Source organism: Saprolegnia parasitica (genome assembly GCF_000151545.1).
Source record: "Saprolegnia parasitica CBS 223.65 unplaced genomic scaffold supercont2.22, whole genome shotgun sequence".
Taxonomy (NCBI): Eukaryota; Oomycota; class Saprolegniomycetes; order Saprolegniales; family Saprolegniaceae; genus Saprolegnia; species Saprolegnia parasitica.
In genome coordinates this window covers 109,403-133,568 of record NW_012156416.1, presented here as the reverse complement: position 1 = coordinate 133,568, position 24,166 = coordinate 109,403, and the positions used below count along the sequence as shown (strand labels likewise).

Genomic DNA, 24,166 nt, shown 5'->3' with positions numbered 1-24,166 from the left:
CATGCTTGTTTGAGGCGGCAATGGAGCCAAGTTAGGGTACACGTCTGGGTAGACGTAGACAGGTTGTTCCTTGAAGGGAAGGTGCGAACAGCGTTGGGAGCAAACCCCTCCCAGTGTATCACAGGCAGCAATCGGGGCCATAGATCTCGGAATGGATCCCTTCGCTTTTCTTCGCACCATCACTCGCAACACGTGAACATTGCTCAATTCACAACCCAAACAAAACGAAGTGTTGACCGATATCTCGATATTTTCTTCCCGGAGCTCGCTGTACGTACTGTACATTGTACTGGTGCTCGGCTGTACACTGTACCGGGTGCAGTGAACCAGTCTGGCACCATCACTCTCAAAAAGTGAACTTTGCTCACTTCACAACCCAAACAAAACGAAGAGGACTTGCATACCTATAAGCGAATATTCTTGGTGGCTCCGAGCTTATTTCAATTTTTGCGCTCGTCTGCCACTATGGCTGCGTTTGCGGAAGCGGCCAAGGCGCTCGCGGCGCAGAAGATGACGATGACCGACAACGGCGCCTTGACGCACGCAACGACGACCAGCGGCCGCGTCGACCTCTTTTCTGGGGCTAATCGGGGCACGTCTCTCACAAATCTCGAAGCCAAGCTGGAAGCCTCGTACGCCGAGGACCCGCTGCACACGCTCAAGATCATTGCGTACATTCGCGACATCCGCGGCGGCAAAGGCGAGCGGCTCCTCGGTCGGCAGGCCCTTGCGTGGCTCGCGATGCACGACACGCGCGCGCTCCTGCACAACCTCGAACACTACGTCAGCGTCTACGGGCGCTACGACGACCTCCTCGCGCTTATGGGCACGCCCGCCGAGACCTTCGCGCTCTCGATCTTTGCGCGGCAGCTCAAGAAAGACCTTGCCGCGCTACACGATGGCAAGCCCATCAGTCTCTGCGCCAAGTGGGTGCCGTCCGAGAACAGAAAGGCCGACAAGAAGGACCATGTCAACGGCAAGCTGGCCAAGCTGCTTGACGTGCGGCCGGCCGAGCTGCGCAAGACGTACTTGTCACCACTGCGCAAGTCGCTCACGCTGCTCGAGTCGCTCATGTGCGCCAAGGAGTGGGAGAAGATTGACTTTAACAAAGTGCCCAGCGTCGCAATGAAGAACCACGGCAAGCCCAAGCATGCGTTTGAGCGCCGCCTCCCCGACGCCTTTGCCACGTGGAAGGCCGGTCTCAAGACGGGTGAGACCAAGGTCAATGCGGCTGTTCTCTTTCCGCATGAGATCGTTAAACCCTACTACGAGGGTCGGTCCAAGGACGAGCTATTGGAGGCGCAGTGGGCCGTCCTGGAGACGGCGACGCGGGCCTTAGGTACGCTCACGCAGACGCTCGTCCTGTCCGATGTGTCGGCGTCAATGGCTGGTACGAACATGCAAGTGTCGATCGCGCTCGGAATCATGGTGTCGTCGATCGTCTCGGACGAGTTTCGCGACCTCGTGCTCACGTTTGAGTCGTCGCCGCAATTCCATCACATTGAAGGCGACAGCTTGTTTGCCAAGGTCAAGAGCCTCAAGAAAGCACCGTGGGGCGGTAGCACGGACTTCGCCGCCGCCTTCCGCGCTGTCATCAACCTCGGACTTAGCAAGCAGATCCCGCGCGAGCGCATGCCAACGAAGCTCATTGTGGTCTCGGACATGCAGTTTGACCAAGCCGACTGCAACTTTGAGACCAACTACGCGGTGCTCGCCAAGGAGTTTGCGGCTGCCAACTATGACGTCCCGCACCTTGTCTTTTGGAACTTGAATGGGAAAACCACCGACTTTCCAGTCCTCTCGACCCAAGCCAACGTGTCGCTCATCTCGGGCTTCTCGCCCAGTGTTCTCAAGGCCGTTCTGGCGGGCGAAGACGCGCCGACGCCGTTCCAGACGATGCTCACGGCGCTCCTCGATGCTCGCTACGACCTCATTACGCTGCCACCAGAGGCAGTTGACGCGGACCTTGACTTTGAACTCGTGTGAATCCCCGCACCCTTTTTATGATGTAATATATGGACGAGAGGTTACGTGGCGGCAGCTCAATGTCGGAAGCTCCGTTTGACAATCAAGTTGGCCACTTGGAAAGGCCGCTGCCAAGGTAGGATTAAAACATGTCGCCAAGTCCGAAGGTCGAAGCGGTGGTGCCAAACGCGAGCGATCCTGCTCTCCTGCCGTCCGAACAATAAAGGTGTCGAGCGTGTGTGCCAAGGCGGCAGACGGCTCGAAAGAACATCCGCGGTTTGAGCGTTACCGGAAAAGCACCAATAACCAGTGTTTCTTCCATACTCTGTCCGCACTCTGTTTGCTCGTATGTACAAAATACGAACAATTGGTGCGCCAACTTGTACATACATATTTACCTTGTGCATCAATTGAATGAGTGGGCCGTAGCCAGGTCCGCCCACTTAGGTATGATACCAGAAATGTCGTTGACGGATTCCTCTGTCGCGTCCGAATGCCTCTGAAGTCAAGAAGAAAGCAAGTGCTGTTTCGCGACGCACATCATAAGGGGACACAGACAATGCATGTTACCTAGTCGATTTTATATTGAGGAAATAGATCTCACTGGCTTGCTTGCATTCGCTCAAGAAGCGTTTTCATCATGGCCATCATTTCCGAATTGCGCGCCGCATCCATCTGCCGAATGGCCGTTCGTTCCACACGATCCTTGTCTTGTTGGTCGGCTTGCATCTTGAGCTTCGCCTTCTCCAACTCGATGCGCTCGCGCTCGAGCTCGATCTCCATGACGCGCAATTGGAACTGAGCATCCGTCGTATTGTGGCTCGGTGCTGGGTCGTCATCGTCAGATGCTGCGATGCTTGTCCGAGGTCGCTTGGCGCCGCGGGCTGGCTCTCGAACGGGACGCACGGGTTCGTCTGGCTCGCTTCTTGCTGTCTTTTTGCTTATACTTTCCTTGGCCTTGGCCTTGTTGTGGTCATCGATGCGCGCGACAATCTCGTCCAGAAGCCGGATCTTGGGCGTGTCGTTCTCGGCGCTGCCAGACTTGTATTTCGCCTGCTTCATGTAGAGACGATGGGCTTCGAGCAGCTTGGAGAAGCGGCTGGACGCCTTCTTGCCGTTGACGTCGGGCCGCCCAAATCCAGGAACCTGGTTGATGCTGGCCGCGGTGGCATCCCAGGCGGCCATGAGGCCCCTCTCGGCCAAGAAGGGCTGATCGGTGTTGGCCTGTGCGAGCAAGATGAGGTCGTCCTTGAGCGCCCACCACGTCGTCTTGGGTGCGGCTTCGATGGTGACGTCATGACGGTCGTGGGCGGCGTCGTCTTCGTCGTCCGAGCGGCCGACCGACTGGGCATTGTCCCGCATGGCGCCACACAGAATAATTGGACACCGGTTAAACCCTTTGCCTCATGGTTTGTCGACTTTAACCCCGGGATCCCCGGACCTTACCTTTATATTCCATGGACTGGCTCCATGGAATCTACGTGTCGATTTCCGACGTCTACTAAACGCCCTTCAAGCGGGCTTGCTGGGTTCGTGGATAGAGCGTAAAAGACATGGCATCGTATCCGGTGAATGGTTGTATACGATAGAGAGATTCCGCACATCGATTGCTGCGCGCTCTCTGCCTTCTTTCAGGGCGGCATAGGACAGGCACGTGGGCGGCTTCGCGAAGGATCCGCAGAATGGCTTCGTTTGGCTACATCCGGATTAAAGGACATTATCCGGAGGATGACGTGGCGTTCTGTGCGACTTGGAATGGAACATGCGATGGCCAGCGGCGATCTTTACTGTGAGACCAATGAGCACGCAGTACGGATATTACTAAACTAGTACTAGACTTGCACTAGCAAAAAGAGAAAACAAAAGACTGTCTCCGAGGTACACAAGAGGTTTTGGATTGTTGAGGTCATGCGTTGACATTGTGTCGCTCTAGGCGGACGTCGTCGTCGGCAGCGCTACCGTGACCAAGGCAGCACCCGGCAGACGCTCGCCATATCTGTACCTTATAAGTGGAGCCCAAAACTCTAGCAACGTATAGTCGACCCAAGCATGCTACGCCTTTTCTAGAATAGAAAGCTAGAGTTGACAGACACTGCAACGCCCATAAGTAGCAGAGGGCGCTTGAGGTAGGGATGTACAATGTACTCCGGGCGATAGCTATCGAATCGTGCACATGAGCACTGTGCAACGCACTGCAGGCGCTGCGATGACACTGGACATCCCTGCTGACGCCATGGCCGATGCCGATTTCGGAAACGCGGGGGAAGAGTCTCAAAGCGTACACCCATACCCCACCAAGGTCGGGTAGAACGCAGTGTGTTAAATATGCGCTATGTGCACTCCAAGGGCCTGGCAGTGAAAATCTTGCACTGCAACGTAAGAGTAGAAACATGCCCTCAGCTTGCGTAGATCAGTAGACTTTGTACTTTCGAATCGCCCAACTTGACCTAGGGACGCCTACTGGTACACAAGAGCAACGTACACCTAGGATCGCTACCTGTCCCTTCCGCTTCGGAGCAGGCGTCGTTCTCACGGTCTTGCCCTCGGCCGACTGAGACCACTGCCTTTGATCACGCTGCAGAGGATCAGCATGGAACGATGTACTTGTGCTTGGGAGTGGGTGGCTGCCACCGCTGCGACCCGCCCATTCCACCGGGTACGACGGCGCGGTAGCTGTGCAGCGACCGCCTCTTGGCCAAGCTTTCGAACTCGATGGGCGTATCTTTTTCGACTTTATCCGGACGGATATAATAAAGTACTCGGTAAACTCAATTTGATTATGCAATAAAATACCAGGTGGCGCGGATGACCATCGTCTGGCGTCTATCCGGACAGGTGCCAGAGTTGCAATGGCAGACGACGACGCGTGCGCGTTCCCAACGACCGGGCCATGGACGCCCGCACAGGTAGCGCCCGATGCGCTGAGGCTCCAAGCCATCGTGCTTCGTAGGACGAAGCCCTCACCAAGGCCATGGAGGTCTACAAGGACCGCAACTGGCGGGTACGTCATTCCATCGACCTACCTGGTCAAGACGCCCGTGGGTAGGCAGTCGCGGACCTCGTGCCTGGGCGCGACGACGCGCAGTGCCTTCAGCGGTGGCAAAAAGTGCTCAAGCCCGGCCTCGTCAAGGGTCATTGGTCGTACCAGGAAGACAAGGCCCTTCGCGACATCGTTCTGGACCTTCCCAATAAGAACTCGATCCGCTGGAAGGACGTGGCACCGCGTATCGCGGGACGCACGTACGTACGCTTTCAAAGCACGCAAATTCAATGCATATCTAGGCCCAAGCAGTGTCGCGAGCGCTGGATCAACCACCTCGATCCGTCCATCAAGCGCAGGTACATCCTCTACCCTTGCTTCCACCGCTCACTATCTCGCAGCGAGTTTACGGGCTCGGAAGACGAAGCGCTCGAGGCGTCGTTCGCGAGCTGCGGCAACCAGTGGTCCAAGATCGCCAAGCTCTTGCCCGTACGATCGATGTTGTGTGCATGGACGAGAAATATCGTGGATGTAGGGCCGGACGCAAGAGCAGGTCAAGCGCCGCTTCAAGGAGCTCCACCCTGACTTTAACAACGCTGGCCAGATCGGCCGGCCCTCGGAGAGGAAGAAAGCGCGGCTGGATATTGACATCGTGTCGCTCTCGCAGACCATGGCGGCGCTGCCGATGGATGTGCCACCACTAATCAATGGCCCGTCGCTGACCAACCTCTCGCAGCTGGTCATGTCGGGCGATATTGCAGCCATTGCCAACATGTCGTCGTGGGCCGTGGCGTCGAACGATGGCAGCACTGCACCGTCCTCGGACGACGATAACGACGGCGTCGACGTCGAGGCGCTTCTGGAGATGTCGCTGGACCTCATGGCGCTCCGCGGCGACGCGATCGAGCCGCAGGACGTGGCCGTGTGGAGCCAAGACGACATGTGGGAGTACCTCCGGTCGGCACTCGACCTCCAGTGCTCGTGCGGCTGCGACAACAGCGCGTCGTCGCCCAGCGAGTTTGATGACGCGCCGTTGGTGTTTCTCGAAGGCGGCGCGGGCATTCAACTGCTCACCGTCTCGTCGCCCGACACGGTGCACGTCGATGATGACGACGACGACGACGATTTTGATTTGAACCAAATGACGCACTTTGGCTAACGCAAAAGGAATCACGATGGTATCCATGGCTCTCGTGTTGGATTGCAACAAAAGGATAAGATTGCTCCGGGGTTCTTGATGGCGCCGCTCACCCCAAAGCTAACCATAAGGGTCGATTCAGAGTAACTCTGGGCCAGCGGCTTTTGAAATCACCAGATGCTGTGCAGAGTAACTTACAGCGACTCTCGGACATTGAGGTGCGGCTCTCGGCTGCTGGCCAACAGATGGTCTAAACCATTGCTGATTGGCCAGTTTGAACTTCCCTCCAGGTCAGCGACTCCGGGATCACGCTAGCTCTGATGCATGTCATTGGTAGAAACTCATTTTTAGGTCGCATTGATTGGCAGTTTAAAATTATTGTTTTGATTGGCTGAAAATCTAGCCGCCACCAGGGGCCAATAGTGGAGTTTAATACAGTTTTTACAGTGAAGCAGGCACTTGAATGAAACACATAATATGTCCTCTATATCGCCAGATGATGTTTAAATCAGTCATAAAAACGTAGTGTTTTATACTTGGTGGTAGGGCGCGCTTGAAGGACGATGAGCATGCGTGCGGCAACGGCGACGAGGTGGCGACGACACGCCTTCCCAAGAGCGCTTTACCTCAGGCAGGGTGGTGGACGCATCCGCATAGATAGGTCCGCCCTCCAACTACGATAGCAACTACGGATATCGCTATTCTCTTGGCGCGCGTCATGCTCAGCACACCGTCAACGAGACGACGGCCATACTAGTACGTAGCCGTACAAGCCCTGATGCTAGATCCGGGCCCACAGATGCACGTCAGAGATGCGCTTGCCCAGCTCGTGGCGCTACGCTTGCAGAGTGCAGTGCACCTACCTGGTATGACGGCAGCGACAGCGAGCACGACGGCGGCTCAGTCTGACCGCGGCATGATGAGGCGTCGTGGAGCAAGTGATGCTCACCAATGAATGCTCGTCGACAAGCTAGCCAATCAAATCCATGCATTAATTTTACTCTGACTTGCAACGTTTGAGCTGCAGCGACTCCGAGGACCCCGAAACGCGCTGAAATGCGCCAAAACGCCCCAAAACACCTCGCCGAGGTGTTTTCAAAACGAAAAATTGAGATGCGCTGGAACGGCTTCTGATTGGCCGAGATTTTCATTTTTTTCAAAAAGCCGCTGCCGAGAGTTACTCTGAATCGACCCTAACGGGAAAGGGGTGCCACCGCGCTGGCAGCTGAGCTATATCTCGTTTGTTTTGTGGATGCAGAGCCTACCAGGGCTATTAACTTTTGAAGGGCAAGTTGCAAAAGGTTACATGATGAATTTCTCTTTTACGAGTTTCATTTGTAGTCAATCGACGTACGTCGCCACGCTTTGCGTCGATGGAACACACTCGGTGCCGGAGCCATATCCGTATCCTTCTCGGCAGCACGAACGAAGCGCTCCGGACCATACACTTGTGTTGTATTACAGTTTCAGTTTGCTGAAGGAAACGTTGGACAGCAACTCATCACAGGTGAGTCACATACCATATGGGTTTCAAACGAGCTGGCATGGTCGACACCACTGGATAGATTCCTCGCACCAAACGTGTTCACGACCAAGAGAATTCATTCGTGAGCTCAAGTTATGTAGTCTAGGATAGCCTCGCACTGAAAAGGTGATAAATATCGAAAGAGAGTTCGCTACGAGTCGAATCTTTCGCCCCACAACCCGCCACAATCGTGGGTGCGATGACTACACATGTACATCACAACCCATCTGAGAACTACGTGTTACTGAGATTTACGACGGACAATGTATGTGCAACGTGCAGCGAATGCGGGTGTTGTGGCGATGTGACGACGTGCTCTGCGCGGCCGTGGTGGCCACGGGCTGCGTGACGGGGGCTACAGATTGTTATTGTTGTCAAATCAGTAATTGGCGTATGTCCACGTTTCGTGCTGCTTGTGTCAGCAAGCACATGATATCCTCATCGCCCGCGCTCGACGCCTGTCTGGCCGATGCCATCGATTCCACAATAGGACAAGCCGGGTGCATCAGACACAGTATCGTCTGTCCGATGCTCTCCAAGAAAGTAAACGAATTCAAGGCAATGCTTCTGGACCATCATTGACCATCGGTCATCAAGCCCTATCAGGTGTACCACGCTACGACTACAACCCGCACAGTCAGCTGCACTCCTGTGGACCACGACGCCCCGTCACTACACATATGTTCGAAGTAATAATATTCCGATGAAAAAAGTCCAAATGGCAAAGCGGTGGTTGGGTTTGAAAAAGGATGGGTGCCGCTTGCTTTAGCACCTTTAGGGTTAATGTAGAAGGGTAGAGGAATTATAAAGAGCCGCGACGTGGTTACACGTTTGGAAAAGGGGTGCGACGAGGGTGTGCTAGCGGGGCACGACGGCACGGGGCATTGCATTGCCTAACTTCGTTTTCGAAGTCGAAGCGGCTTGTCGCAACAATCCGACTCTGGCCAATCAGAGACAGGTCTTTAGCTTTCGTGCATCGAGCCGTCATTCTTGAACGCGCCGAGTCCAAGCTACAACATGCAGCGCGATGACGCGACTGGTTCTGCCAGCGACGACGACACGCATCTCGACAACCTGACGCTCGTCGAGCTCATGACCAAGAGCAAAGAAAGCGAAGTGCTTTGGCGCCTGCGCACGCCCGGCGCCGTCACCAACGACGACCTCACGAGCCTCGACGAGGTCTTTTGCACGCTCCTCTTTAGACATGCTGACGTGAGAATCCTAGGACGGCGACTCGGTGCTCTCGATGGCCGCGCTCTCGGGCTCGTTGCCGGTCGTCCAAGCGCTGATCGAATCGACGCCGTACGAGACCATTCCCAACGTCCGCTTCGCCTTTCTCACGACCAAGATTGTTCATCGCATCATCTTGTGTGTAGTTTGCCTGGATGACCATGCAGCGTGCGGTCGCCTACAACCAGCTGCATATCGTCAAGTACCTCTGGGACATCCTCCCCAACCCTCTGGACCTTGTGTCGCCAACGGTACTTGTCGTCGCCATCGTCGTCGTCTGTCATCGCCGTCCTTGTCTGTAGAACGGCGCCACGCTCTTGCACCACGCGGCAGACCACAGTGCCATGAGCGTACTTCGCTGGCTCCTACCGCGCTACCCGTCTGTCGACGTCACCAACAATGTACGAATGACAATATCGCCGTCATCCTGTCCTCACTTGAGGACGTGGTAGGACGGCGAGACACCGTACTTGGTCGCCATTTCCAACGCCGACGACGAGTGTGCAGCCGTGCTCGTGGCCGCCGGCGCCGATATCTTTGCGCGCGCCGCGGTACCCTCTTGATCGCCCACGGCAGGTCGCCTTATCCCAGCATCCTATCGGATAGGATGGGGACACGGCGTTGCATTATGCGATCCGTCATGCGTCGGACGAGGACGAGGACGAGGACGACGTTATCGAGACCCTCGACGGCGTCCTCGCCGAGGGCCACAGCATCGACGCACGCAACGAGGTACACGATCCATCTCCATTTCGACCCGCACGCAGCGCGCTCTGTAGGCCGGCGAGTGCCCTGCCGACCTCACGGAAAACGCCCGCATTCTTGCCCTTTTGGAGGCCGAAGCCGAATTTCGCCAAGCGTTCCCTGTCCACGCCCTTGTTCGCACCAACAAGGTGGACCGCTTCGAGGCGTGGCTCACCGAGATGCGCGACAAGCACGGCGACGACGCCGACGAAGCGATTGCAACCGCGCTGACGGCTGCTGACGAGGTACCCAATTCGTGGCACTCGCACGTCCTCCCTACATACGATGGTGATATGTAGGCGGGGCGCACACCGCTCATGCACGCGGCCCTCCGGTTTGACGCCCTGCGCGACACGGACCAAGTGCTGTACCGCCTTTTGCCGCACCTGCCGGCCGATGCCGTGAGCGCCAAGGACAACGTACGTCTTATCCCGTCCTTCGCAAGGTCCAAAGAAGGAGGCTGTAGGAAGGTCGGACAGCGCTGGACATGCTGGCGCGCCACAGTCTCTTTTGCGCCGAGAACCCGACCGGCACGGTGCCGTCGCGCCTGATGCGGGCGATCCACGCTGTGAGCTGCAAGGGCAAACTGGCGCTTGCCTTTGACCATCTGGTATCTCTATTGTCATCAAGACAGTCGCTCACAATATCGATGCTGTAGCCCGATGCGTACCTGTCGTGGGCCGAGTACTTGACGGGCACCGCGCCGCACGAGTGTGCCGGCCAGTGCAAGATGAGCAGTACCTCCAACAACGGCCTCTCGGGGCTTGCGGCGGCTCGGAACTGGACCGAGCTGCGCCAGGTGCTCCAAGAACCTCTGTCGGCCGACGTCGTCAACAAGATCGAAGGGGTAGGCCTTTTCTACCGTACATCGCCGTCCTCACGGCAATTGGGATGTAGGGTATGTCGGTGCTGCACCACGTGTGCGAACACGGCAACGTCGCGCTTCTGAAGCTACTCTTGACGCAACCCCACCTCGACCTCAACCTGCGCTCCGAGGAGGTAGAGCGCATGCACATGCTGCATCATGGATGTAGACAATATTGTCTTTCGGTAGACGGACCAAAGCGCGTTGGACTATGCCGTCGACAACGACCATGTCAAGATCGTGCGCCTGTTGCTCGCGGCCGGGGCCGACCCGGTGGTTGACGACGACACGACCGCTGTACAGACACGACGTCTTGGTTGTGGAAACAGTGTATTCATTGGGACGACGTAGGCGTCGCTTGCCGAGCTGCGGGCGACAGCGACACCGAGCGAACTCCTTGTCTACGACCGCTGGGAGCTGGCCCTCTTTGACATTGGCTTCTTCCTCTTGAACCTCCCGAATGTGGCCGCGGCGCGCCAGCTGGACGCGGTATGTAGCATTTGCTTTTTCGTACTTTAGAGCTCACAAAATGGGTGGTTCAGCGCAAGCAGACGGCGATGCATGCGGCGATGCGCGGGTCGTTCTCCGAGGCGACGCTGGACGACATTTGCGCGACCGACATTGACCTTGACAAGCAAGACGAGGTTGCTGCCGTCATCGCTGTCGCGTGCTGAGTGGGACGTCTCTAGGACGGAGAGACCGCGCTGATGGTCGCGGCCAGTCTCGGCCGCAACGACTATGTCAAGTTTCTCTTGTCGAAATCTGTCAACGTCGACCTTCAAAACAAGGTACTACCACGCACCCGCCATCAAGATAGGTCGGTCCCAACGCTTTGGCTGTGTAGGAAGGCAAGACCGCGCTCATGCTGGCGGCCAAGGGCTGCCACATCACGGTCGTGAATCTTCTTCTGGAAGCTTCGGCCGAAGTGTATCTCACCGACAAGGTAGAAAAGTACGACGGTTCCAAGCCCTTACCCTCTATTTTGTAGAACGACGACACGGTGCTCATGCAGCTCGAGCAAGAGCTGTGGCGCGCTGGCGTAGAAGCCGACGACGAAACGCGGCCGCAAGGGCAGCTGCTCTCGCTCATCAAGAAGGAGCTCCAGATCCGCGAGAACTCGCCCGAGTACCAAGAAAAGCAAGCGTTGAGCATGGTCACCATGTCGATCGACGACGTCTTCCACCACGGCGGCTTTGCCAAGGCAATTACCGTCAGCGCCAAGCTCGGACTCAAGTTTCTCAACGACTGCGTCACGCTGCATCGGCACGAAGCCGCCTTCTCGCACGTATGTGTCCTATCGTATCAACTTGATACCATTGACATGACCCTTGCTAGATGGAGGCGGTGTACGGCGCGACGGCCAAGACGAGTGCGCTCTACGCGGTCCTAAACGTGGACGCCAAGGAAGAGACGTTTGCGACGAAAAAGGCCATGTTGGAACATATTGTGTTTCGCCGGCTTCTCGCCATCAAGTGGGAGCTCTTCGGGAAGCGCATGTACCTCCAGCAGTTGCTCATGAACGTGCTCCTTCTCTTCACGATGACGACGTCGTCGTTCATTGCAAGCGACGATGCGCCGTCGACGGCCGCGTGCGTCTTTGGTATCTCGGCGTGGCTCTTCGTCCTCTCTGCGTTTCTCGTGGTTGAGAACCTCGAGCCGAGTGTCTTTTGGGGCTGGGCACGCTACCAGTACGACAAGCACCGCGCGCTGGACCCGGACGTGGTCATTCCGGACCTCCGCACCAAGAAGGCAGCGGCAACGTTTCTGCTCTACGGTACCTCGGTCGCCATCACTCTCTTGTGTGTCATTCTTCTGGCCGTTTTCGCCCACCTCATGCACATCTCCACGTGGTTCCCGACCGTCAACACGGTTGTGCTCTGGCTCACCGCGCTCTACTTTGTCGTGACCGAACGCGGCGAGATGCGGGACGACTTTCGCGCATACATTTCGTCGCACACGAACAAGGCGCAGCTGCTTGTCTACGTCCTCATCCTCTTTGTCTTCGTGCCCCTCAAGCTCAATTGGATCAACGCGGCTGACGAGGTCGAGTTTGGTATCTCGGGCTTCCTCACGCTCGCGCTCTGGGTCCTCTCGCTTCAGTTTTTGGAGGTCGTGCCGTCGGCGAGCTTCTTGATGCCGATGATGGCGGACCTTTTCAAGGACATTTGGAACTTCTTCATCCTCTTTAGCGTCTTCCAAGTCGGCTTTACGCTCACGTTCTACCAGCTCTTCCGCGGTATGGACGACAGCGTCCACAAGTTTGGCAGCCTCGGGCAGTCGTTCATGACGACCTACTACGTCTCGTTTGGCGAGCTTGCGCTCGACTCGCTCGATGCGTTTGGCGGATCGGACGCGGAGCATGCGTCGGCCATGTATGTGGCCACCGCACTTTTGATGATGCTGCATGTGGCCATCATGGTCATCATCCTCCTCAACGTCTTGCTCGCGATGATGAACAAGACGGTCGACGGCGGTCTCGAGAAGGCCAAGACGCAGGCGCTGATCAGTTATGCGCAGTGCATTTTGCGTCTCGAGACGTCGATGAACCTCACGGCCGACGACACGCATGCCCTCATCTACCTCAAGACCAAGGCATCGACGTCGACAAAGTTGATCAAGCAAGGCGAGTGGCTCAATCCGATCTTTACCGAGTGTGTGCCCAAGGCGCTCCTTGATCTTGGCGAAGATCAAGCCGCCGAGCTCCAGACCGAGGCGGCCAACCGCGCGGCGTGGGCGACGCTGGTCGATGAGTTGGATGCGACGATCGACAAGGAGCTCAACTACCTTCGCGACGCGCTGTTGCATGTGGCACACTTTACGTCGCTGCCGGTGCGGACGGTCTTTGCCGACGACCTCAAGCACCTGGAGTCGGCCCGAAGCCAGCTCACGGCGATTGTTGACGATGCGCGCAAGACCCGGGGCGCGTACCGAGACAAGGTGCTGTCGGCGCTCCAGTCGCACCTCAAGAAGAAGCTCGGGCAGCTCAAGGACAAGCTACTGCGACTCTGGGCGCCCAAGTTTGACGCCAAGGACATGAGCGCGCGTGCCGAATGCATGCTCCTCTTCCAGATGGCGCAGCGCTCGACGATCGACGCGCAGCTGCAAAAGGTTACGGAGGCCATTTTGGACAATGTGGCCGAAGCCATTGCGCCGACGACCGAGGACGACCAAGACGACGAGAAGAAGCAGCTCCACGACGAGATTGAGACGCTCAAAGCCAAGGTCGACGCCCAGTCCGAGACGATGACGGCCATGGCAGCCAAGCTCCACTTCGCGGTCTCGCTTCTGCTGCAGCTCAAGAACGCCAACGAGGCCGCCAACGAGGACGCCGACGAGGACGGCGAGGAAGAAGACGAGGAAGAGGAGTAAGTGTCATGTACGCGATCACTGTGAGACTTTGATATAACTAATAACGGAGCCCATGTATGCCTGGTTGGACTTGCAGAGTGTCTTCCCATTGCACCCAGATAATGACGACGATCCTGGATTGGATTGAAGCAGGTGCTGTGATCCATCGCATCAACACAGAGTTCCAGGGAACCCTATTCCACGTTTGAAACCGAGAGACCTGATGCTCTTCTTCAGCGCGAGGGTCGTCACCCAAAATTGAATGTGTACACTTTCTGTTGACATAAAATATGGATAGTTCGTCTCCTGGTTCGTCTCGCAGAACGTTTGCGTTCCAATTAGAGACGACGCGAGACCAGGCGACAACCTCGCCAGCCTTCCGCAGCGTCGTAGCTCGAGCCATATCGAGAAGATTGTCGTCGCACAGGTCGGGCTGACGCTGCAGCATCAGCGCCGCAATCGCTCATTTGCCGCAGCCTTGTACCTTCTCGTGTTCAAAAGAGAGTGGTCAGCAGGCTTATCGCGCGACGCAGTGGATATAGCGATAACAATACCGACGACAACAAACTCAAGTTTGATTCAAACCAAGGCCGTGCGTGGTCCTGGCAGAATAGAGAATAATATCAATCGGACGCGATCGGACTGCATCAAATGGGACAGGGCGTGTCTCATCACGGACAGTCCATGCCAACCGTACACGGCCGATCCTCGCTCATGATGTGAAATGACCTCGATTCAAGACGTGGGGCAACAAAGATTTGTCAGTTGCAGAAACTTTCGGATCACCCATGACAGCAACCTTCCACAGCGCCGTGCTCGGCCAGCCCGAGATTGCATCGACAGTGTTTGGCTTGCAGGGCGGCGTCTACGAGGACGTGCGTCAAGCCTTGTCTGCTTGCAACGAGCTTATCGAGTTTGACGTTGCGCGACGCTGGTACGAGTGCGACGTGTCGTTTTGCAAGGCCTTTGCGCCGAACGTCGTGTGGCCCCCAGATCGTCACGGCTTCCTCTTTGATACCTACGCTCTCCGCGGGCGCCAACGCGACGCGCGCCTCCCGCTGCATCTGGCCATTGACCAAGGCTTGGTGCAGCTGACCATGCGCATGCTACACTGCCGCCCCGACCTCGCTTCGGAGGACGCCATTGTCTTGGCCTTTGTCAAGGACCGTCTCGAGATTGCCGCATCCTTGCTAGAGCTGCGTGTGCACGTCCGAGGGCTCTATCGACGCGGCATTCGTCAGCGTTCTCCAGGTGCGCTTGTGGTGTGAGCGATGGAATGAAGGACGAGGTGGATGACGTAGGTTCCGTGTGGCGCGAGCTCTTTAGCTGCTATCTGCGCCGTGTGCTGGCACGACCCGACGCAACGGTGCTGGTTTTGCTGCAGCGTTTTGGCCTGCGCCCTGAAGACTTTGACGCGTACGACCGTCGCCGCGCCATGCGCTGCGCGACGCTTGCAAACGCAACGCTCGTACTCGACCTCTTTCCATGGTTTGGCTACCCCTGCATCATGATTGACCTCGCGGCGCAAGGCTTTTGCCGCTCGTGCGCTCGCTGCACGACTTCGGTGTTGAGTGCTCGACGTCGGCCATGGACGACGCAGCTACGAACGGCCATTTGGAGGTCGTCACTTTTCTGCACTGGAACCGGACGGAAGGCGGCACTGCCTTTGCCTTGGACGGAGCGGCGGCCAATGGCCACCTTGACGTCATCGAGTTTCTTCACTTGAACCGACGCGAGGGATGCACCACAAGAGCCTTGGACGAGGCTGCCGCCAACGGTCATTTGGCCGTCGTCCAGTTTCTCCATTTCAACCGGACGGAAGGCTGCACGCACCAGGCGCTCGATGAGGCGATTAGTCGTGGCCACCTCGATGTAGTCCGCTTCCTCATCGAGCACCGTGCCGAAGGCGCCTCGTTCAACATGCTCGACCGTGCTGCCACCTACGGACGCCTCGAGATCGTGGAGTACCTCGATTCTCTTGGCTCGGCGGCTTGTACTGTCGCCGCCGTCGACAACGCCGCCTTGTATGGCCATCTCCACGCTGTCAAGTACCTATTGGCAAACCGAGCCGAAGGTGGCTCCCGCCATGCTGTTGAGAGCGCCCTCGACCTCGGACATGTGCAGATTGCCGAGTACCTCGTCTCGCGCGGCTACCCAAGCCCGACAACCTCGGAGGGACTGTGGAATCAGCCAACCTTTCAGAAGCCACAAATGGTTGACGTCCTTCGGTTTTTCTCGACAATGGTGGGTCCTGGAAAGGCTCGTGGATGGCGAGAGCCTCTGCGCTCAACAACGTGCCGCTGGTTGCGTTCCTCCACGACGACCCCAGCACGTGCTGTGCCGCCGCATTTGAATCGGCGGTCAAGAACCGGGCGTGGGACGTTGTGCACTTTCTTTCGGCCCACTGCACGGCCGACGTGTCGGTCGATGCGCTCGAGCAGGTGCTACGCGGTGGTCGCCTCGAGGACGTGACGCAAATTCTGCAGCGCCAGCCACAGCTCCGATGCGACGAGCTTCTTTTCGTAGCGTCGAGTAGCCACAACACCAAGGCGATGTGCTTCCTCGTCGCTGCGAATATTGGCAAGCCGCGCAAGTGCCTCTTCGAAATTGCAGGTCGTCGCCAGTTCGTGACGGAGAGCAAATTCTTGCTGCCGTACTGCATGGACCCGACCAACCGTCTCGACAACATTTGCTTTCTTCTGGACCTTGTCGCGTTGCCCGATCGCCGCCGAGCGACGACACTCCATGTCATCACGCCCGAGATTGTGGAGCAAGGCAGAATGGCCAGTCGAAGCATTCAGCTAGCCCCCAATGTGACGGTGCGTGCGTCGACGGTGCGGAAGGCTGGTGGCGTTGTCGACTGGGCGCTGGCGCTTGTCATTTGTCATCTTTGGGCAGCCGACAGGACTACCACACTCGGGCAACTCGAGAAGAAGACTGCGATGGTCCAGGACGCCGAGCTTCAGACGCAGCTTCATCGCCTTCTCGCCAGCAAGCGCAAGCGCGCGGCACGCAAAACGTAAGCAGCACTTTACAACAAATCGAGTTCTTTGGGCGTATCAATAAGTCGAAATACGTTGTCCCGTGTGCCTCGATGGTTTTGGTTTGCGTAGCGCAGTGTACTCGTAGTACACTGGCATGGATATGATTTGAGGTGACATGTTCTGCCGCGATCCCACGAAGGCTCGTCTAGACCTTACAACACTGGCAAAGAGACAGCCCATTGCCAAGGGTACATAAATTCAATTGAATTGATGTACCCTTGCCATTGCTTACTCAAGCTAGAACAAAACGTGATGGCGTCTATCCGGCGTCGAGATGGTAGAGACTCTGGGTTGAACACAGTTTAACGTGCACCTGGCAATTTTGATAAAATCCGGATAAACTACTTTGCACCACATCCGGATACCACTGGCCGACTTGGCGCGCCCAGCCTCCGCGTCCATGGCAGCGACCTTCGCCAGCACCATCCTTGAGCAGCCCGCGATCGCGTCGCTGGTGTTTGAGTTTCAGTTTGGCGTCTATGAAGACGTGCGTCCGGCTTTCCGCGCCTGCAACGAGCTCATTGAGTTTGAGGCCAGCCGGCGCAACTATGAGTGCGACGCGTCGTTTGGCCAAGCGTTTGCGCCCACCACCAAGTGGTATTCCGATCTCACAGACCCCGTTCCCTCTTCAGCGTTCGCTCTAAACAAGTGGCCCCGAAATGACCGCCTCCCGCTGCACGTGGCCATTTACCTCGGTTCGTTGCCTCTCACCACGCGTACGTTGCCGACCGGACCTCGCGTCCGAAGACGCCATCATCCTGGCCTTTTTGCAAAGCCATCTCGAGATAGTCGAGTTTCTGCTCGACGAGCGTGAGAACACGCCCGAGCTCTTTGAACGCGTCAATTTCGAAAATTACTCGGGCTGTTTTGTGGGTACGCTGCCTCCATGGACCACGAATACAACGCATGACACGTGATGTAGGGCACTCGATTCGGCGCTTCCCGGGTCCGTTTCTGGATACGCTCTTGGCACGCAAGGACTCCAAAGGCGTGACGTTGCTGCAGCGCTTTGGCCCGAGTCCCGACGACTTTCCGGGGCCTCAAGACCTCTACATCGACTACACGCCCGAAAAAGTCCGCCAAGTGGCCATCGAGGCGGCGACGCTTGAGAATGCGACACTCGCACTCGACCTCTTTCCGTGGCTCCACTACCCCAGTCTCTTGGACGATATGGCGGGCCGAGGATTCTTGCCGCTCGTACGCTCGCTCCATGAACGTGGCTTCAAGTGCTCGACGAACGCCATGGACAAGGCGGCGGCCAATGGCCACTTGGAGGTCGTCCGCTTTCTGCATGAACATCGACGCGAGGGCTGCACGACTCTGGCTATGGACGATGCTGCCACCAATAGTCACCTCGAGGTCGTTCAATTCCTCCACGAGAACCAGACCGAAGGCTGCACGCAGCAGGCGCTCAACTAGGCAATCGAACATGGGCACCTCAATGTCGTACGATTTCTCATCGAACACCGCACCGAAGGCGCGTCGGATCGCTCGCTCGATCATGCTGCTGGCCGCGGCCACCTCGAGGTCCTCCAGTACCTCCACAGTCTCGGCTCGTTTCGTTGGTCCGGCTCTGCCGTCGAGATGGCGTGCGCGCGCGGCCATTTGAATCTCGTCAAGTTTCTCATGACCAACGAAACCGAAGACGGGGCGTCCTACTACATGTTTCGAAACGCGTTCAAATACGGGCATCTCGCAACGGTCAAGTACCTCCTCTCGCGCGGGCATGAATGCGTCACCGCAAAGATGCATTGGGACCTGAGCGCTTTCCGCAAGCCCAAGATTATCAAGGTCCTCCAACTCTTCTTGGACGTTGACGGCCCCCGCGACGCCAAGTGGATGAAAGAAGCCTGCGCCACCAACAACGTACCCCTCACTCGCTTTCTTCACGAGCTCGCAGGCGACCGCTGCCACCGCTCGGCGCTCGGAGACGCCATTGCGCACGAGGCGTGGGACGTGGTACACTACCTCATGGCGCACTCGACGGCGAACGTCCCAATCGAAGCGCTCAAGCAGCTGCTGAGCTGTGGTCAATTTGATATCGCGACGCAAATTCTGGGCCGTCAACGCAAGTTTCGCAAGGACGACAGTCCTCTGGAGTGGTCGTCGACCTACCACTACACCGAGGCGACGCGCTACCTCCTCGGTGCCGGCATTGGCAAGCCGCGCGAGTGCCTCGTCAAGATCGCAGGCCGTCGACAGCACGTGACTGCGAGCAAGCTCTTGCTGCCGCACTGCATGGACGCAGCCAAGTATCTCGACAACGTCACCTTTCTTCTCGATCTCGTCGCACTGCCCGATCGCCATCACAAGGCGACACTCCACTTGATCACGTCCGAGCTGCTGAACCAAGGACGGAAGGCCAGCCAAAAGATCCAACTTTCGCCCAGTTTGACAGCCCGCGCGTCAACTCTACTCGAAGCGGGAGAGTTTGTCGACTGGTCGTTGGCCCTTGTCATTGGGCACAACTGATGCAACAACTACCACCAAACAACTCCAGACAAAGGCAGCTTTGGTCCAGGATCCCGAGCTCAAGGCGCAGCTCGATCGCCTCCTCTCCAGCAAACGCAAGCGTTGAGCATACGATGTCGCTCTTTCATAGCAAATCGAGCGGGACAACCAAATATATTATTTTTTGAAATTGCCCAGACTGTAGACCTCTCTTGCGGATCCCTTGGCTCAGTCACCGGTGTTTCGTGCAAGGCGACGACGTACACGTAAGGCTCATCCGCGTGGCAATGCAGTGCGCAACGCTTGCACTCGATCTTCCTGCAGCTTGGCTACCCCTAAATATTCTTCGAGACATTGCAGACAATGGTTTCTTGCCGCTCGTACGCTCGCTGCACCAATGCGGCCTCAACTGCTCGACGGATGCCAGGAACATGAACATGGCGGCGGCCAATCTACCCAATCAGCGCTGCATTTGATAACCACATCTATCAGATTCAAGATACATTAGCGTTCTTGCAAATTAGGTCGTATCCGAGCCATAGAGAGCGTTCGACATCGCGCTTTACGCTAGCTTCCACTAGCGTGTCAGCGCACCCGAGCCTTTCGCCGAACGGGACATCAATATCAAAGCAGTTGGCAAGATACGCGATGCATCAAGACAAATAACCGACGATGGCGTCAGCCATCGCATGTCTGCAGCTGAACACTATGTTGACGTCGTGCAGATCTTGCTTTGTTTTCACCCGCAACGGTGTTTGTGCCACACGGACACTTCCATCGCTCTTGAGCGGGACAAGGTAGGAGCTCGCCCACGAGTAGTTGTCCCGATTGTGTACCTTCTGCGCTGTCAACTGTACATATCGTTTTGAGCGTTTCCTGAAAAAGCACCGGCTTTGATCCGGAAGGGTCTAATCATATTGGGTCAAATAGGCGTGCATAGACCTCGTCTCGGTCTGAAGGTAGGTTGCGCAAGGATATATACCCATCCTGCACTGCAACACACACCTATATTGCAGTGCTTCACGCAGTCTATACACGTGCCTTTGATGGAAACCCGGTGGCAGAAGCGTCCCGAACGTATTGCATGTCGTCACTTCAGTTGCTGGCAAGACGACGGGCCGTCCCGGCAAACAGCTCTTCTAGCCTCGAAGGAAGTATGTATTGAACGAGCAGCCGAAGAATTGTTGCGAGCTCACGCTGGGCGCATCTGCAACAGCTTCGACCTCGGTACCCACTTGGCCAAAGTTGACGATGCTGTGAAGACTGGAGTCCTCAGCCAGGAGGACAACATTTAACGATGCGCAATTCATGATATATTCAATCAATTCATTCGGTATATCGGTCTTGATATTATTGCGCTGCTACCGGTACTGGAGAACCTCTGATAGCACTCACGGCACCCTAACACAAGATGGTAACAAGACGATGAGCTGCAGTGTGCGCTCATTTCCCACTAAATACGGCCCAATTTGTATTGTGTGGATCCTCGAGCGTCTAATAATCTGATTATTTCTTCCGCTACTATCCACGTCTGGCCTCCATTTCAGATTCGCCGGCAAAGGTGGGGAACAAATTGAGAGGGCGGGCGCCCCTAAACCTGTCAATCGTCTCAATAACTCGTAGTGCTTCGTCTCCTACAACCGACAACGTTGTAAACAGCACCCTGCCTGCACTTGTGTACCTTGATGAACCCAGCGGCCACTGTCGGTTGTCAGGTCGTAGTGATACGTTATCGTCTGGATACCAAGGCTGTAAAGCTCCTTCATCCCAAGCCGGACCTTCTTGTAGGCCTCGTCCTTTTGCTTTTGGATCTCGGTTTTTGAAAGCTTTCGAGGAGGCGCCGGCGCCAGTTGCGATGCCTTCCGTGAATACGCTAGCTTTGCCTCGTCTGACATCGCCTTCCACTCCGAGGCGTAGCGCTGCCCGATATAGGTCGCTGTTGGATCGACCGCTCGAAGCTCTAGTTGGATTGTCATGAATTTAGCGTTCGAGAGGTGGAAGAGAATCGTACTTTGAAAATCGCTACGTTTCTCCCTCATGAACAGGTTGAACCCACCCTTTTTGTAGGTTGCCTTGTAGAACCTACACAGAATTACACAATTAGTTGGGCAATGGCGACTGCGCGCTTGCTTCTTGGTGCGAAGTTCAAACGTCGGCGGGATTGGCGCTGGGCCAGCGGAGGCATTGGCTTCAAGGCGGACTCGACGCATTTCGGATGCGACCAAGCCCTAAACATCGCCGGATAAGAGTCACAGAGTCCACGCAGCGTACCTTGAGTTTTTCGTCGTCATTGATCCCCAAGACATGGCCGATCTTCGCGCGGTGCTCCTTCCACTTCCTCGCTGTGGTAACGCAGTCCACACGCACAGCGTGGGCTATGACGTCGTGAATGTCGATAACGTCCGGCGGCCCAGCATGAGTTGCGGCGGCGCCCTGCCCGTCTGTCGTCATGTGCGGAAATGAACTGCCAATCAAAGGCGAAAAACATTATTTCGATGCAAAACACCATTTCTCTCGATCGAACACTATTAAAACTATTGGTTGCCGCAACACACACCATCATTGCATTGCTCAAAACAGTCTATACTCATGCTTTAGAAAAAACCGCGCCCTTTAAAACTGCCCCAAACAAGGCCTTTTTTACCAATCCGATCCATCACGAAGCCCTTCAACATACCGGTATTGCGTAAAACACAAAGCTTTTGTAAACGTGCGTGGCAGGGGCAATACCAAGACGGCGACGGCAATCGTTCCACCGTCATGAAGGCCATAGCTACACCTGTGGATCTGGCATGCATTCGTTGGCGTGCCAGGGTCTTGCAATGACATCAACTCGTTGCTCGATCCACAATGATGGCCAAGTATATTGCCGGCATTAGCAGTGTGCCATCGCTCGCGGTAATAATGCGTGTCCACAAATATGTGTTCGTGTGGGCAAACTTTTGAAGATCGACGGCAAGGAATACCCAGTGTACTTCCTAGGAGACGGTATTTCACCCCAGCTACACAATGTTTGTCAAGACATTCGCCGACCCCGTCGAGTCGAAGGTGCGTGATTTCAAGCAGAAGCATAAAGCAGTACGGAAAGACGTTGAGCGTTGCGTCGAAGTCCCTTTCAGACGCTTCCACATTTTTTGCGAACCCGAGCCGCTCGTGGTCTCCAGCAGCAATGACCAAGATTTAGAAGGCATGCATCTGACGTCACAACATGACGAAGCGAACGAGGCGGATGCCGAAGCTACACTTCCATCGTCCAGTGCGATCATCCGCTATGGCGCGCGACCGAAGCTCTCCGTCGACGAGTATATCGTGCGCTCGACGGCAGTGACTGATGCAAAGGCACACACATGAGGAGCTACGGTCTGCAATGGTCGAGCACCAGTGTAAGCTGAAAGGCAACAAGTAATTCATGTAGTACATGTGCAACTTGCAGTCTCATTTATGCATTAAACTGCAATGTTGCCATCGCTGTCGCTGTCGCCATAGAACCCAAGTGCAAGTAACGATGTGCTTGTTGCGCGTGAGGGTGCCTCCGTCGTGCTGTCTTGATCTCCGACGTCAACGTCCTGGTCGCCATCGTCCTCTTCGACGACCGCTTCGACTTCGTCGTCCTCGCTGCCTTCCGTAGTGAGCGACATGTGCGCCTTTTCCGTGTACTGGTACTAGTAGCGGCCGCCGCAGCTTCCTCTTCTCGGGCCTTTGCACGCTTTTCGAGGTCGGCAAGAATCGCGCGCCGCTGCAGCTGGAAGTACCGACGGCATTCGTCGTCAAGCGTGGTGATGTCGACACGAAACACCTGCGTGTGTGCCATGATCATCTGCGCCTCGGCTCTGATTGCTACTGCATCTGCGAGCGCCTTCGCCGCGACCTCGATTGCATCGTCCTTGCACTTGGTTGCGTGTTCCAAGCGCGCCAACCGCTTCGCCGCCTTGACGTCAATGGGTCGATCGAGCGTTGGCGTCGTCGTCTTGGCCTTCTTGACCATGGGAAGAGGCACGTCGGGCTCCTCCAGCTCGCGGCGGGGCTTTTGCTTGACGATCTCTGAGACCCGCACTTCCCCCATGACAGTTTGCCACTTCGGACAGTCCTTCAGGTAGCGCCAACACTCGAGGAATTGAAATTGAGATTTCTTGCCCTTGGATCCTTCTTTCTCGGCGTGTGCGGTATACAGGCGTTGGGCAGCCTCTACCGTGTCGTCGACGTTCGTGCCTGTGGATTGCAAATCTACAATCTAGTACATACGGTAAACTACATTCGAATCCGATCAAGATGGAGAACCTGCGCGTAGTAGCTGCCAAACTTCAATGCATCGTGTCGAATCTGCGAGAACTTGGACTCGAGCGAGCGAAATGATCGCTCCGGCCGATCCTTTGGCTTGAGCTCGTTGTATTGCTCGGTGACGTTTTGCCAAAACGTGTTGTACTTGAGCCCAGAGCCTTTGATCGGGTCCTCGGAGGCAGCTATCCACGCATGGCACAGCGCCAGATTCTCGGCATCGTTCATCCACTTGTGCGACATCGCTCACCGTTCTGGCGCTCCCGACAGTGCAGCAATTCTCATATATATATAGTTTTTGTATACAATATTTCATTCAAGTTTTTAAACTGGCGTGGCTGGTTCCGACTCGCCAGATTCGTGCACATCTGGCGTGTCGGAAGTCGGAAACTTGCGTGCCCGCTATTTATACTTCAGAATACACTTTATACGAGACGTAATTCCGTCGAGGTCGTCACCATGTCATTCAGGGCAGGGCTGTACCGTGCAGCGCTTTGCGTCAAAGCACCACTCTTAGTGAAAGCGTTGCCGTGCTGCTTCCCACAAGTTGGATGAGTGGTCTGTGTGGTTCTTGACGCACGTCCCGTGTCATATCTGGCAT

The 24,166-nt window shown here is 56.2% G+C and overlaps 7 protein-coding genes across 7 annotated transcripts; 5 read left to right on the top strand and 2 right to left on the bottom strand.

Annotated features, from left to right (window-relative positions):
- Positions 1 to 516: 516 nt before the first annotated feature.
- SPRG_06425 (hypothetical protein) lies at positions 517 to 1,986 on the top strand (the record flags this gene model as incomplete). The annotated part of the gene is made up of 1 exon (XM_012345242.1): positions 517 to 1,986. One exon carries the CDS (start codon positions 517 to 519, stop codon positions 1,984 to 1,986), a length of 1,470 nt encoding a protein of 489 aa, XP_012200632.1.
- Positions 1,987 to 2,510: 524 nt separating this feature from the next.
- On the bottom strand, positions 2,511 to 3,384 carry SPRG_06424 (hypothetical protein). The gene has a single exon (XM_012345241.1). The coding sequence runs from the start codon at positions 3,325 to 3,327 to the stop codon at positions 2,566 to 2,568; it is 762 nt and encodes a 253-aa protein (XP_012200631.1). The 5' UTR covers positions 3,328 to 3,384; the 3' UTR covers positions 2,511 to 2,565.
- A 1,430-nt stretch (positions 3,385 to 4,814) lies between these two features.
- Positions 4,815 to 6,134, top strand: SPRG_06423 (hypothetical protein; the record flags this gene model as incomplete). The annotated part of the gene is made up of 6 exons (XM_012345240.1): positions 4,815 to 4,871; positions 4,916 to 4,966; positions 5,012 to 5,205; positions 5,248 to 5,304; positions 5,347 to 5,434; positions 5,481 to 6,134. 6 exons carry the CDS (start codon positions 4,815 to 4,817, stop codon positions 6,102 to 6,104), a joined length of 1,071 nt encoding a protein of 356 aa, XP_012200630.1. The 3' UTR covers positions 6,105 to 6,134.
- A 2,471-nt stretch (positions 6,135 to 8,605) lies between these two features.
- Positions 8,606 to 13,880, top strand: SPRG_06422 (hypothetical protein). Its single transcript, XM_012345239.1, has 18 exons — positions 8,606 to 8,787; positions 8,834 to 8,929; positions 8,985 to 9,089; positions 9,141 to 9,239; positions 9,291 to 9,389; positions 9,445 to 9,570; positions 9,618 to 9,827; positions 9,882 to 10,001; positions 10,049 to 10,192; positions 10,241 to 10,429; positions 10,480 to 10,581; positions 10,637 to 10,744; positions 10,799 to 10,936; positions 10,990 to 11,091; positions 11,137 to 11,235; positions 11,292 to 11,390; positions 11,436 to 11,732; positions 11,783 to 13,880. Exons 1-18 carry the CDS (start codon positions 8,626 to 8,628, stop codon positions 13,814 to 13,816), a joined length of 4,329 nt encoding a protein of 1,442 aa, XP_012200629.1. The 5' UTR covers positions 8,606 to 8,625; the 3' UTR covers positions 13,817 to 13,880.
- Positions 13,881 to 14,583: 703 nt separating this feature from the next.
- Positions 14,584 to 16,818, top strand: SPRG_06421 (hypothetical protein; the record flags this gene model as incomplete). Its single annotated transcript, XM_012345238.1, has 4 exons — positions 14,584 to 15,046; positions 15,097 to 15,283; positions 15,325 to 16,023; positions 16,071 to 16,818. The coding sequence occupies 4 exons, from the start codon at positions 14,584 to 14,586 to the stop codon at positions 16,816 to 16,818; spliced, it is 2,097 nt and encodes a 698-aa protein (XP_012200628.1).
- Positions 16,819 to 17,215: 397 nt separating this feature from the next.
- On the top strand, positions 17,216 to 19,345 carry SPRG_06420 (hypothetical protein). The gene is made up of 4 exons (XM_012345237.1): positions 17,216 to 17,534; positions 17,587 to 17,712; positions 17,762 to 18,114; positions 18,259 to 19,345. The coding sequence occupies exons 1-4, from the start codon at positions 17,240 to 17,242 to the stop codon at positions 19,309 to 19,311; spliced, it is 1,827 nt and encodes a 608-aa protein (XP_012200627.1). The 5' UTR covers positions 17,216 to 17,239; the 3' UTR covers positions 19,312 to 19,345.
- A 3,391-nt stretch (positions 19,346 to 22,736) lies between these two features.
- SPRG_06419 (hypothetical protein) lies at positions 22,737 to 23,808 on the bottom strand (the record flags this gene model as incomplete). Its single annotated transcript, XM_012345236.1, has 3 exons — positions 22,737 to 22,909; positions 22,948 to 23,521; positions 23,569 to 23,808. 3 exons carry the CDS (start codon positions 23,806 to 23,808, stop codon positions 22,737 to 22,739), a joined length of 987 nt encoding a protein of 328 aa, XP_012200626.1.
- Between the last annotated feature and the right edge of the window lie 358 nt (positions 23,809 to 24,166).

Excerpts from the sequence above, each read along its gene's own strand:
- SPRG_06424 (XM_012345241.1), bottom strand. The coding sequence starts at position 3,327 with ATGCGGGACAATGCCCAGTCGGTCGGCCGCTCGGACGACGAAGACGAC.
- SPRG_06422 (XM_012345239.1), top strand. The coding sequence starts at position 8,626 with ATGCAGCGCGATGACGCGACTGGTTCTGCCAGCGACGACGACACGCAT. Across the intron at positions 9,240-9,290 it reads CTGTCGACGTCACCAACAAT|GACGGCGAGACACCGTACTT; the intron begins GTACGAATGACA and ends AGGACGTGGTAG. Across the intron at positions 10,937-10,989 it reads CGGCGCGCCAGCTGGACGCG|CGCAAGCAGACGGCGATGCA; the intron begins GTATGTAGCATT and ends TGGGTGGTTCAG.
- SPRG_06420 (XM_012345237.1), top strand. The coding sequence starts at position 17,240 with ATGGCAGCGACCTTCGCCAGCACCATCCTTGAGCAGCCCGCGATCGCG. Across the intron at positions 17,713-17,761 it reads TTACTCGGGCTGTTTTGTGG|GGCACTCGATTCGGCGCTTC; the intron begins GTACGCTGCCTC and ends CACGTGATGTAG. Across the intron at positions 18,115-18,258 it reads CGGCCAATGGCCACTTGGAG|GCAATCGAACATGGGCACCT; the intron begins GTCGTCCGCTTT and ends GCGCTCAACTAG.